Source organism: Oncorhynchus mykiss, chromosome 7 (assembly GCF_013265735.2).
Source record: "Oncorhynchus mykiss isolate Arlee chromosome 7, USDA_OmykA_1.1, whole genome shotgun sequence".
NCBI classification, from domain to species: Eukaryota; Metazoa; Chordata; class Actinopteri; order Salmoniformes; family Salmonidae; genus Oncorhynchus; species Oncorhynchus mykiss.
The window spans coordinates 7,865,075-7,880,342 of NC_048571.1; the positions used below are offsets into that span (position 1 = coordinate 7,865,075).

Below are 15,268 nucleotides of genomic sequence, written 5' to 3' on the forward strand. Positions count from 1 at the left end.
AACAATACAACCTTCCTTACAGCAATAGTCTCAGTGGATATACCCCCTGAGATATAATACAACAATACAACCTTCCTTACAGCAATAGTCTCAGTGGATATACCCCCTGAGATATAATACAACCTTCCTTACAGCAATAGTCTCAGTGGATATACTCCCTGAGATATAATACAACCTTCCTTACAGCAATAGTCTCAGTGGATATACCCCCTGAGATATAATACAACAATACAACCTTCCTAACAGCAATAGTCTCAGTGGATATACCCCCTGAGATATAATACAACAATACAACCTTCCTTACAGCAATAGTCTCAGTGGATATACTCCCTGAGATATAATACAACAATACAACCTTCCTTACAGCAATAGTCTCAGTGGATATACCCCCTGAGATATAATACAACAATACAACCTTCCTTACAGCAATAGTCTCAGTGGATATACCCCCTGAGATATAATACAACAATACAACCTTCCTTACAGCAATAGTCTCAGTGGATATACCCCCTGAGATATAATACAACAATACAACCTTCCTTACAGCAATAGTCTCAGTGGATATACTCCCTGAGATATAATACAACAATACAACCTTCCTTACAGCAATAGTCTCAGTGGATATACCCCCTGAGATATAATACAACAATACAACCTTCCTTACAGCAATAGTCTCAGTGGATATACCCCCTGAGATATAATACAACAATACAACCTTCCTTACAGCAATAGTCTCAGTGGATATGAGATATAATACAACAATACAACCTTCCTTACAGCAATAGTCTCAGTGGATATACTCCCTGAGATATAATACAACAATACAACCTTCCTTACAGCAATAGTCTCAGTGGATATACTCCCTGAGATATAATACAACAATACAACCTTCCTTACAGCAATAGTCTCAGTGGATATACTCCCTGAGATATGATACAACAATACAACCTTCCTTACAGCAATAGTCTCAGTGGATATACCCCCTGAGATATAATACAACAATACAACCTCCCTTACAGCAATAGTCTCAGTGGATATACTCCCTGAGATATAATACAACAATACAACCTTCCTTACAGCAATAGTCTCAGTGGATATACTCCCTGAGATATAATACAACAATACAACCTTCCTTACAGCAATAGTCTCAGTGGATATACCCCCTGAGATATAATACAACAATACAACCTCCCTTACAGCAATAGTCTCAGTGGATATACTCCCTGAGATATAATACAACCTTCCTTACAGCAATAGTCTCAGTGGATATACTCCCTGAGATATAATACAACAATACAACCTCCCTTACAGCAATAGTCTCAGTGGATATACTCCCTGAGATATAATACAACAATACAACCTTCCTTACAGCAATAGTCTCAGTGGATATACTCCCTGAGATATAATACAACCTTCCTAACAGCAATAGTCTCAGTGGATATACTCCCTGAGATATAATACAACAATACAACCTTCCTTACAGCAATAGTCTCAGTGGATATACTCCCTGAGATATAATACAACCTTCCTTACAGCAATAGCCTCAGTGGATACACTCCCTGAGATATAATACAACCTTCCTTACAGCAATAGTCTCAGTGGATATACTCCCTGATATATAATACAACAATACAACCTTCCTTACAGCAATAGTCTCAGTGGATATACTCCCTGAGATATAATACAACAATACAACCTTCCTTACAGCAATAGTCTCAGTGGATATACCCCCTGAGATACAATACAACAATACAACCTTCCTTACAGCAATAGTCTCAGTGGATATACTCCCTGAGATATAATACAACCTTCCTTACAGCAATAGTCTCAGTGGATATACTCCCTGAGATACAATACAACCTTCCTTACAGCAATAGTCTCAGTGGATATACCCCCTGAGATATAATACAACCTTCCTTACAGCAATAGTCTCAGTGGATATACTCCCTGAGATATAATACAACAATACAACCTTCCTTACAGCAATAGTCTCAGTGGATATACTCCCTGAGATATAATACAACAATACAACCTTCCTTACAGCGATAGTCTCAGTGGATATACTCCCTGAGATATAATACAACAATACAACCTTCCTTACAGCAATAGTCTCAGTGGATATACCCCCTGATATATAATACAACAATACAACCTTCCTTACAGCAATAGTCTCAGTGGATATACTCCCTGAGATATAATACAACAATACAACCTTCCTTACAGCAATAGTCTCAGTGGATATACCCCCTGAGATATAATACAACCTTCCTAACAGCAATAGTCTCAGTGGATATACCCCCTGAGATATAATACAACAATACAACCTTCCTTACAGCAATAGTCTCAGTGGATATACCCCCTGAGATATAATACAACAATACAACCTTCCTTACAGCAATAGTCTCAGTGGATATACCCCCTGAGATACAATACAACCTTCCTTACAGCAATAGTCTCAGTGGATATACTCCCTGAGATATAATACAACAATACAACCTTCCTTACAGCAATAGTCTCAGTGGATATACCCCCTGATATATAATACAACAATACAACCTTCCTTACAGCAATAGTCTCAGTGGATATACTCCCTGAGATATAATACAACAATACAACCTTCCTTACAGCAATAGTCTCAGTGGATATACCCCCTGATATATAATACAACAATACAACCTTCCTTACAGCAATAGTCTCAGTGGATATACTCCCTGAGATATAATACAACAATACAACCTTCCTTACAGCAATAGTCTCAGTGGATATACTCCCTGAGATATAATACAACAATACAACCTTCCTTACAGCAATAGTCTCAGTGGATATACTCCCTGAGATATAATACAACAATACAACCTTCCTTACAGCAATAGTCTCAGTGGATATACTCCCTGAGATATAATACAACAATACAACCTTCCTTACAGCAATAGTCTCAGTGGATATACTCCCTGAGATATAATACAACAATACAACCTTCCTTACAGCAATAGTCTCAGTGGATATACTCCCTGAGATATAATACAACCTTCCTTACAGCAATAGTCTCAGTGGATATACTCCCTGAGATATAATACAACAATACAACCTTCCTTACAGCAATAGTCTCAGTGGATATACCCCCTGATATATAATACAACAATACAACCTTCCTTACAGCAATAGTCTCAGTGGATATACCCCCTGAGATATAATACAACAATACAACCTTCCTTACAGCAATAGTCTCAGTGGATATACTCCCTGAGATATAATACAACAATACAACCTTCCTTACAGCAATAGTCTCAGTGGATATACCCCCTGATATATAATACAACAATACAACCTTCCTTACAGCAATAGTCTCAGTGGATATACCCCCTGAGATATAATACAACAATACAACCTTCCTTACAGCAATAGTCTCAGTGGATATACCCCCTGAGATATAATACAACAATACAACCTTCCTTACAGCAATAGTCTCAGTGGATATACCCCCTGAGATATAATACAACCTTCCTTACAGCAATAGTCTCAGTGGATATACCCCCTGAGATATAATACAACAATACAACCTTCCTTACAGCAATAGTCTCAGTGGATATACTCCCTGAGATATAATACAACAATACAACCTTCCTTACAGCAATAGTCTCAGTGGATATACTCCCTGAGATATAATACAACCTTCCTTACAGCAATAGTCTCAGTGGATATACCCCCTGAGATATAATACAACCTTCCTTACAGCAATAGTCTCAGTGGATATACTCCCTGAGATATAATACAACAATACAACCTTCCTTACAGCAATAGTCTCAGTGGATATACCCCCTGAGATATAATACAACCTTCCTTACAGCAATAGTCTCAGTGGATATACCCCCTGAGATATAATACAACCTTCCTTACAGCAATAGTCTCAGTGGATATACCCCCTGAGATATAATACAACCTTCCTTACAGCAATAGTCTCAGTGGATATACTCCCTGAGATATAATACAACAATACAACCTTCCTTACAGCAATAGTCTCAGTGGATATACCCCCTGAGATATAATACAACAATACAACCTTCCTTACAGCAATAGTCTCAGTGGATATACTCCCTGAGATATAATACAACCTTCCTTACAGCAATAGTCTCAGTGGATATACTCCCTGAGATATAATACAACAATACAACCTTCCTTACAGCAATAGTCTCAGTGGATATACCCCCTGAGATATAATACAACAATACAACCTTCCTTACAGCAATAGTCTCAGTGGATATACCCCCTGAGATATAATACAACCTTCCTTACAGCAATAGTCTCAGTGGATATACTCCCTGAGATATAATACAACAATACAACCTTCCTTACAGCAATAGTCTCAGTGGATATACTCCCTGAGATATAATACAACAATACAACCTTCCTTACAGCAATAGTCTCAGTGGATATACTCCCTGAGATATAATACAACAATACAACCTTCCTTACAGCAATAGTCTCAGTGGATATACTCCCTGAGATATAATACAACAATACAACCTTCCTTACAGCAATAGTCTCAGTGGATATACCCCCTGAGATATAATACAACAATACAACCTTCCTTACAGCAATAGTCTCAGTGGATATACCCCCTGAGATATAATACAACCTTCCTTACAGCAATAGTCTCAGTGGATATACTCCCTGAGATATAATACAACAATACAACCTTCCTTACAGCAATAGTCTCAGTGGATATACCCCCTGAGATATAATACAACAATACAACCTTCCTTACAGCAATAGTCTCAGTGGATATACTCCCTGAGATATAATACAACCTTCCTTACAGCAATAGTCTCAGTGGATATACTCCCTGAGATACAATACAACAATACAACCTTCCTTACAGCAATAGTCTCAGTGGATATACCCCCTGAGATATAATACAACAATACAACCTTCCTAACAGCAATAGTCTCAGTGGATACACTCCCTGAGATATAATACAACAATACAACCTTCCTTACAGCAATAGTCTCAGTGGATATACTCCCTGAGATATAATACAACAATACAACCTTCCTTACAGCAATAGTCTCAGTGGATATACCCCCTGAGATATAATACAACAATACAACCTTCCTTACAGCAATAGTCTCAGTGGATATACCCCCTGAGATATAATACAACAATACAACCTTCCTTACAGCAATAGTCTCAGTGGATATACTCCCTGAGATATAATACAACAATACAACCTTCCTTACAGCAATAGTCTCAGTGGATATACCCCCTGATATATAATACAACAATACAACCTTCCTAACAGCAATAGTCTCAGTGGATATACTCCCTGAGATATAATACAACAATACAACCTTCCTTACAGCAATAGTCTCAGTGGATATACTCCCTGAGATATAATACAACAATACAACCTTCCTTACAGCAATAGTCTCAGTGGATATACCCCCTGAGATATGATACAACCTTCCTTACAGCAATAGTCTCAGTGGATATACTCCCTGAGATATAATACAACAATACAACCTTCCTTACAGCAATAGTCTCAGTGGATACACTCCCTGAGATATAATACAACCTTCCTTACAGCAATAGTCTCAGTGGATATACCCCCTGAGATATAATACAACAATACAACCTTCCTTACAGCAATAGCCTCAGTGGATACACTCCCTGAGATATAATACAACAATACAACCTTCCTTACAGCAATAGTCTCAGTGGATATACCCCTGAGATATAATACAACCTTCCTTACAGCAATAGTCTCAGTGGATATACTCCCTGAGATATAATACAACAATACAACCTTCCTTACAGCAATAGCCTCAGTGGATACACTCCCTGAGATATAATACAACAATACAACCTTCCTTACAGCAATAGTCTCAGTGGATATACTCCCTGAGATATAATACAACCTTCCTTACAGCAATAGTCTCAGTGGATATACCCCCTGAGATATAATACAACCTTCCTTACAGCAATAGTCTCAGTGGATATACTCCCTGAGATATAATACAACAATACAACCTTCCTTACAGCAATAGTCTCAGTGGATATACCCCCTGAGATATAATACAACCTTCCTTACAGCAATAGTCTCAGTGGATATACTCCCTGAGATATAATACAACAATACAACCTTCCTTACAGCAATAGTCTCAGTGGATATACCCCCTGAGATATAATACAACCTTCCTTACAGCAATAGTCTCAGTGGATATACTCCCTGAGATATAATACAACAATACAACCTTCCTTACAGCAATAGTCTCAGTGGATATACCCCCTGAGATATAATACAACCTTCCTTACAGCAATAGTCTCAGTGGATATACTCCCTGAGATATAATACAACAATACAACCTTCCTTACAGCAATAGTCTCAGTGGATATACCCCCTGAGATATAATACAACAATACAACCTTCCTTACAGCAATAGTCTCAGTGGATATACCCCCTGAGATATAATACAACAATACAACCTTCCTTACAGCAATAGTCTCAGTGGATATACCCCCTGAGATATAATACAACAATACAACCTTCCTTACAGCAATAGTCTCAGTGGATATACCCCCTGAGATATAATACAACAATACAACCTTCCTTACAGCAATAGCCTCAGTGGATATACTCCCTGAGATATAATACAACAATACAACCTTCCTTACAGCAATAGTCTCAGTGGATATACTCCCTGAGATATAATACAACAATACAACCTTCCAAATGACCCCTAATAACCCCCATCCATACACACCATATACAAAGAGGCAGGCCGTGGCGCTCCTGGTGCCTTCTGGGTAAGTGTGGAACTCGCAGGTGTAGCAGCCCTCGTCCTCCGTCTTCACCGGCCTGATGGAGAGCTGGGTGTCTCCCAGGGAGGGGTTCAGGGTCATGCGTCCCCGATAAGGTTCCTCAATGCTGGGTTGGCCTCGCTTGGCAAAGGACGCCAACGTGGTCGTGTCGCCCTGCTCTGCAGTCTTTCTCCACAGGACCTGGCGTACCCTGTCTGGGAGGCCGTACCAGCAGGACATGGTGGCCAGCTTCCCGCTGATGGCTGTTTTATTACCCTCATTGCCCACTTTGACTGGGTCAGATACAGGGAGACAGAGGAAGGTATCAATAGGTGAGCATTGGAATGGGAGGAGCACATTCATAGTGGTGGGTTAGAGAGATATGACAAAGTGTTTGGAGGCTTACATTTCAGCAAGGCATTTAAATATAGAATTAATTTGGCTTAATTTAAAACCTTATGCACACTACAACCCCAAAAGTATGTGGACACCTGCTCGTCGAACATCTCATAAAAAAATCATGGGCATTAATATGGAGTTGGCCCCCCCTTTGCTGCTATAACAGCCTCCACTATTTTGGGAAGGCTTTCCACTAGATATTGGAACATTTCTGTGGGGACTTGCATCCATTCAGCCACAAGAGCATTAGTGTGGTTGGGCACTGATGTTGGGCGATTAGGCCTGGTTCGCAGTAGGCATTCCAATTCATCCCAAAGGTGTTCGATGGGGTTGAGGTCAGGGCTCTGTGCAGGCCAGTCAAGTTCTTCCATAACGATCTCGATAAACCATTTCTGTATGGACCTCGCTTTGTGCACGGGGGCATTGTCATGCTGAAACAGGAAAGGGCCTTCCCCAAACTTTTGCCACAAAGTAGGAAGCACAAAATCGTCTAGAATGTCGTAGCGTTAAGATGTCCCTTCACTGGATGGTCTTCAGAGATACAGTGGCAAGAGAAAGCATGTAAACCGTTTGGAATTTCCTGGATTTCTGAATAAATTGGTCAGAAATTTGATCTGATCTTCATCGAAGTCACAACATAAAACACTGTCTGCTTAAACTAATAACACAACTTATTTAATTGTTTTTGTCTATGATGAATACATAATTTAAACATTGGGGAAAAGTATGTGAACCCCTAGGCTAATGACTTCTCCAAAAGCCAATTGGAGTCAGGAGTCAGCTAACCTGGAGTCCAATCAACGAGACAAGATTGGAGATGTTGGTTAGACCTGCCCTGCCCTATAAAAACACTCACAACAATGTACAAGAAGTATTGCCTGATGTGAACCACGCCTCGAACAAAGCAGATCTCAGAAGACCTAAGATTAAGAATTGTCGACGTGAATAAAGCTGGAAAGGGTTACAAAAGTATCTCTATAGTATCTCTGTTGCTACTCTCCCCAGGAGAGGCCGTCCTGCAAAGACTACTGCAAGAGCTCAGAGCAGAATGCTCAATGAGGTTAAGAAGAATCCTAGGAAGTCAGCTAAAGACTTACAGAAATCTCTGGAACATGCTGACATCTCTGTTGACGAGTCTACGATACGTAAAATAGTAAACCAGAATAGTGTTCATGAGAGGACACCACGGAAGAAGCCACCGCTGTCCCCCAAAAAATATTGCTGCACATCTGAAGTTTACAAAAGAGCACTTGGATCTTCCACAGCGCTACTGGAAAAATATTCTGTGGACAGATTAAACTAAAGTTGAGTTGTTGAAGGAACACACAACACTATGTGTGGAGAGAAAAAAGGCACAGCACACCAACATCAAAACATCATCTCAACTGTAAAGTTTGGTGGAGGGAGCATCGTGGTTTGGGGCTGCTTTGCTGCCTCAGGGCCTGGACAACTTGCTATCATCGAAGGGAAAATGAATTCCCAATCCAGGTCAATTACTTGATAAGCATATCCAGTAAATAAGTAAGTAAATCCAGCTAATTATCATAGAGGATGTCCCGCTAATACCCAATGAGTATATCCACATCATTATAGGCTATCTCTCCGCCAATTGAAGCTCAACAGAAGTTGGGAGATGCAACAGGACAACGATCCAAAACACAGATATAAATCAACAGAATTGTTTCAGCAGAAAAAAAATGACGCCTTCTGGAGTGGCCCAGTCCTATCTTCAACCCAATTCAGATTCTGTGGCATGACCTCAAAAGAGCGGTTCACACCAGACATCCCAAGAATATTGCTGAACTGAAACAGTTTTGTAAAGAGGAATGGTCCAAAATTCCTCCTGACCGTTGTGCAGGTCTGATCTGCAACTACGGAAAACGTTTGGTTGAGGTTATTGCTGCCGAAGGAGGGTCAACCTGTTATTAAATCCAAGGGTTCACATACTTCTCCCACCCTGCACTGTGACTGTTCACATGATGTTTTCAATAAAGACATGAAAATGTATCATTGTTTGTGTGTTATTAGTTTAAGCAGACTGTGTTTGTCTATTGTTGTGACCTAGATGAAGAGCAGATGAAATTGTATATTTTATGACCAATTTATTCAGAAATCCAGGTGATTCCAAAGGGTTCACATACTTTTTCTTGCCACTGTACATGAGAGGGGTTGGAGGTAGATGAAGGATGGGATTAAAAACAAACAAGAGATTATTATTGTAAAATACATTGTGTCTGTAAAATGTATATAGTATTTATTAGCTGGAAGAAGAGGCCTAAGTGCTTTTGTCCATTAGTTTATTCGAATTAGGGAAGGGGTAGTAGGGTTAGGGGAAAATTATAAAGGAAAATATATTTTTAAAAGATATATACAAAAATATTTCCCTTCACTGGAACTAAGGGGCCTAGCCGGAACCACGATAAACAGCGCCAGACCATTATTCCTCCTAGTTCCAAATTTTTGAGTTGGCACTATGCATTCGGGCAGGCAGCGTTCTCCTGGCATCCGCCAAACCCAGATTCGTCCATCGGACTGCCAGATGGTGAAGCGTGATTCATAAATCCAGAGAATGCATTTCCACAGTCCCATGGCGCGAGATTTACACCACTCCAGCCAACGCTTGGCATTGAGCATGGTGATCTTAGGCTTGTGTGTGGCTGCTAGGCCATGGAAACCCATTTCACGAAGCTCCTGACGAAAAGCTCTTTTGCTGATGATGCTTCTAGAGGCAGTTTAGAACTCGGTAGTGAGTGTTACAACCGAGGAAAGATGATTTTTATGCGCTATGCGTTCAGCACTCCTGTTCTGTGAGCTTGTGTGGCCTACCACTTTGTGGCTGAGCTGTTGTGGCTCCTAGACATTTCCACTTCACAATGACAGCACTTACAGTTGACTGGGGCAGCTCTAGCAAGGCAGATATTTGACCAACTGACTTGTTGGAATTCTATGACATTCTATGACGTTGCCACGATGAAAGTCACTGAGCTCTTCAGTAAGGCCATTCTACTGCCAGTGTTTGTCTATGGAGATTGCATGGCTGTGTGCTCGATTTTATACACCTGCCAGAAATGAGTGTGGCTGAAATAGCCGAATCCACCAATTTGAAGGGGTGTCCACATACTGCTGTATATATAGTGCATATTTTGAGGCAGTAATACAACAGAGGGTTAGAGGTATCCACAACTGATATATTCTGGGATGGGAGGGCCAAGTGAGCATGCTGACTTTTCATGACCTTACACATTCAGCAGACAAATCAACTGTGCTGAAAAACATGGGAACTACAAACAAATTCACAGGAGGATTTGTTTTCTATTTTAGAAAAATGTAACAATTGGGAATGTGCCAACCCTATGAGGAAGGCCACCTGGTGCTGGAGAGAGAGTATTTGAGGAGGCGAAATTAAGGAAACTATTGCATGCCATAGTCCTGCAATCTACAGTATATCTGGAAGTCCTTAAAAGTGTGACTGACCGAGCATGCTGAGCTAAAGCCTATGCATTACCTCTGGGCACTAATGCAAGTCTTCAGGTCTCAGGCAATGCTACTCATCACATGAGCGTGGTTTACCAAACCACCTTGTTTAGACTGAGGCCAAACTCACCTTCGATACTGAGGCAGGTCATTCCCTCCTGTGCTCCGCTGGGGTAGATGTCAAAGATGCAGCGGTAGCAGCCCTCGTCGTTAGGCCCCACCCTCTTGATGGTGATGGCGCTGACGTTGCGGTGCGAGGAAGTTAGCTCCACGTCGTCTTGGCGGGAGGTGGTTCTGACCGACTCGCCTGGCTCGTACGCCAGGAGAACCTGCTTGTGTTTGTTCAGCCAGCGGACCTGCTTGACCGTGTCGCCAGTTGCTATGGTGACGTTACAGCCCAGCGTGAAGGGGAGGCCCGCGACAGCGGTCATGCTGGAGGGGGCGATGACCTCACCTGACACATGACAGGAAGTCAACCAAAGAGAAGCACTGAAACTCAATACAATTCACTATTTTAAGGTGGTCGACCACATACCAAGTCAAACATGCTTTCTCACTGCAAGGGAAGAATAGCATTTTCTATTGGATTCAACATGGCACCTAAACCTACTGTAACGTAGTGAAATATGTTGAGTGTTGGCTACCTTGTGTCCTGAAAACCACCATCACCACTAGCTGCAGACACAGCATCAGCCACCGAGACAGGGCAGATTCACACATCTTGGTCTGCGAGAGTGTGTTGCATCCAGGTTACTGATAGAGAACAGGACTACTGTTAAAAATAGCACCATGGAACATCCACAGCCAACAGTCACAATGAACTTCAGCATATAAAGTTGAATCTGATTTGTTCTTCCCCTACCTGTGATCCAGTGTGTGAGACGTGTTGTCGGTCAGTGTTGTAGCAACCTCATCTTACTGGCAGACGGACTCCTGTAGCTGGATCCAGGAACCAGAGGAGGACACAACTCTCTCAACGTTGTAACCCTCTATTCAGCATTATAACCAATTATAACAGAGCATTATAACCTACAGTGGCAAGAAAAAGAAGTATGTGAACCCTTTGGAATCACCTGGATTTCTGAATACATTGGTCATAAAATATACAATTTCATCTGATCTTCATCTAGGTCACAACAATAGACAAACACATTCTGCTTAAACTAATAACACACAATGATACGTTTTCATGTCTTTATTGAACACACCGTGTAAACAGTCACAGTGCAGGGTGGGAGAAGTATGTGAACCCTTGGATTTAATAACTGGTTGACCCTCCTTTGGCAGCAATAACCTCAACCAAACGTTTTCTGTAGTTGAGGATCAGACCTGCACAACGGTCAGGAGGAATTTTGGACCATTCCTCTTTACAAAACTGTTTCAGTTCAGCAATATTCTTGGGATGTCTGGTGTGAACCGCTCATTTGAGGTCATGCCACAGAATCTCAATCGGGTTGAGGTCAGGACTCTGACTGGGCCACTCCAGAAGGCGTATTTTCTTCTGTTGAAGCCATTCTGTTGTTGATTTACTTCTGTGTTTTGGGTCATTGTCCTGTTGCATCACCCAACTTCTGTTGAGCTTCAATTGGTGGACCGATAGCCTTACATTCTTCTGCAAAATTCTTCCACTCACTTAAATAAAGGTAAAATAGCAAACTCAATTTTTTTGAGTGTTTTTATAGGGCAGCCTAGGCTAACCAACATCTCCAATCTCGTCTCATTGATTGGACTCCAGGTTAGCTGACTCCTGACTCCAATTATCTTTTGGAGAAGTCATTAGCCTAGGGGTTCACATACTTTTTCCAACCTACACTGTGAATGTTTAAATGATGTAATATAGACAAGAAAAATACAATAATTGGTGTGTTATTAGTTTAAGCAGACTGTGTCTGTTGCTGTGACTTAGATGAAGATCAGATCTAATCCAGATAAGAAATAGTATTCGAACCCTTTTTCTTGCCACTGTGTAACGTTGCATTAGAACCTTTGATGTACGGTAGCATTCTAACACTCTGCTTAGTGGATGAAAACTAAACTGGATAATGGCTCGGTAGCTCTAATCAAGTGGAGCTTATTTTCAGTAGCATTGCACCGCACCAGGTTGGTTACGCTAAGTGACACAAACAGTGTTGTTAGTCTGAGGGGCTATCGCCATGGGGATTGACTCAACAGATCAACAACAACAACAACAGCATATTCATCAGTTCTGTCAGATTATAGGTCTTAACCCCTGTGCTGCACTCCTACCCACTGAGAGTGTGATCACCTGGCAAACAGAAGGCCAGCTGTGCTGCTTTGATGTCTGCAATGCACCAGCCCCCGGTCTCAAAAAAACACGTTTGTGCAATCAAACCAGGAGCAAAAATCTGTGAACGACACAAGATGAGTCCATGACAGGAGAAACAAAGGAACCACCCTAACAGCCAGTACTAGCCATGATGGAGCACGGTGGATGTACACATACAGCAGCCTAGAGGATTCAGGCCTACTGTAAAGCACTGTCTGTCTGAGCATGGGCTTAGAGGTCTGCCAGCCAAGCTCAGCGTGGTTCAGCGGCTATAAAAAACACTTGTGGTTATGCTCCAGTGTCTGCGTTGCCGGGAAATCCACTTGTTTAAGAGAGCCAGTGGGAGGTTGAGACAAAGCAAGGAGAAACAGCCCTCCAGGCAGAGGGTGTCCCTAAGAGCTGATTTGGGATCCGTTTACACAACCGCAATGATTATCCCTTCTCCTGTGGAGGTACATATCCAAACTGATCTCAGATCAGCTACAGAGGCCACCTCCACTTAGACAATGAAAAAGAAACTGATATAAGCCACACGACCAGACCAGAGCGAACCCACCAGTCTTTTATAGGCAGTTCATTGGGTCTTTTACGATGTAAACCGTCTGGATTCAAACGTGCCGTCTGCCCCGTTGGGCAACGTTTAAAACGGCTCCTCTCTTCTTCCACTATACACATTAAAAAAGTAGTTCTGACATCTTATGGTGAATAAAACATAGTATATGGAGGGAATGTAAACATAGACACCAGTATTTCCAGATGAAACAGTCCCATAACAGACAAATCCATGCCCCTCATGCATCTCTTTGAAAAACATGACACAGAAACTCCATTCCTGTATCAAACTGACTTGGATTTCACTGAATATAATAGCATAGATTATTACTGGGCCATGTTTGACTGATTCCATATCAAAAGGGTGCATGGCACAGCCAACAAACTTAAACGTCAACCTCATTGCCACAGAGTAAAGGAAAACATGGCCTTTCACAGGCAGTAGGCCTATACAAGAATAGAACACGTTAGAACACACTGGTCCTCAGGGGCCAAACAGTGTGCATGTGTGTGCAGAGCGTTAACATCTTCAACAGCTGTTTGTTTAGTTCTCAGTAACAAGGTGTGTGGACTTCCTAATGTCCAAATCAAAGACTGGGGAGTCCAGACATTCTATATCATTAGATCACCAGACTTGATTCAACGTGGGCATTTGAGGAATTCAGAGCCTGTTAAGGCTTGTTCAGTTGATGTACCAACCTATGGGGTTTCTGTAATTGTTATGTTGATGGATTCACTACCATGCAATACCATGATTAGGCTATTTGACTATAATAGGACATTGTTTTGGAGGGGAAGGGTGGGGGTCTATTGAGCATATAAAGGTGATACATTGAAGATATTAATTCAATAAAAGGTTGAGATAATCCTACTAGCAATATGTAGGCTAAAAGTTGATCCACGAGTTGAATGATGTCCTAGTCAAAAAAGGCAATTTCACAAAATACAATTTCATCCAACTTCAATATGATGCTATATCTGTCATAATCCTTGATTAAAAACTGCACTGGGATACAAACATATATAAACATGATATAAACAATTGTTATAACAATATTATTCACGTAATGCTGTGGTGGGAAAGTACTAAATGATAATACTTGAGTAAACGTCTACATCAAAATCATTATATTAAGCAAACCAGAAGGCACGATTTTCTTATTGTGTTATTTACGGACAGTCATGGGCACATCAACACTCAGACATCTTTGACAAACGCAGTTTGTGTTTAGTGAGTCCTCCAGATCCGAGGCAGTAGGGAAGACAACGCGTTATATTGATAGGTGCGTGAACGGGATCATAATTCTGTCCTGTCTTACCAGAAACAGTTAAAAACAATGAATTATAAAGTACAGTTATCCAAAATAAACGGCTTAAGTAACATTTTAAAGTGTTTTTACTTAAACAGAACACAATGTTTTATTTTAACTGGGCCCTATAACAAATGAATACTGGTAAAAAAAATAAAACGACTTACCCGTTGAGTAGTGCATGGAGTTAGTAATAATGAGATTTATTTAATTCCGTCCTCTGCAATAACACAATATTCTACACTTTGACTATCAAATCCATGCTTCAAAAGTATTAAAGCTGAACAGATCGGGTGTGATGCGTTCTGCCTCTACAAGAGCGGCGTCAGAGAACAGAGACTGTCAAGTGGACCTATATAGCAAATTGTCTTGGGTACGCTGTTGGCGATGTTGCATGAGTGCTGCAAAACTATCAAAACACTTTTATCTACCACCTCTCTCCCTAAAT

General features: G+C 41.1%; 1 protein-coding gene across 3 annotated transcripts in view; it reads right to left on the reverse strand.

Annotated features, from left to right (window-relative positions):
* Positions 1 to 15,215, reverse strand: part of LOC110525760 (OX-2 membrane glycoprotein) — a 41,043-nt gene extending 25,828 nt beyond the window's left edge. The window contains exons 1-5 of one of the 3 annotated variants that reach the window (XM_036982351.1): positions 14,988 to 15,215; positions 11,534 to 11,610; positions 11,316 to 11,424; positions 10,802 to 11,125; positions 6,762 to 7,091 (exon numbers count right to left, since the gene is read on the reverse strand). In XM_036982351.1, the coding sequence (XP_036838246.1) occupies positions 6,762 to 7,091; positions 10,802 to 11,125; positions 11,316 to 11,391 (730 nt within the window). In that variant the 5' untranslated portion in view covers positions 11,392 to 11,424; positions 11,534 to 11,610; positions 14,988 to 15,215. Of the gene's footprint in view, positions 1 to 6,761; positions 7,092 to 10,801; positions 11,126 to 11,315; positions 11,425 to 11,533; positions 11,701 to 14,987 lie in introns of all 3 variants that reach the window. The other 2 variants (XM_036982352.1, XM_036982350.1) reach the window with 2 other exon arrangements.
* Positions 15,216 to 15,268: the final 53 nt, after the last annotated feature.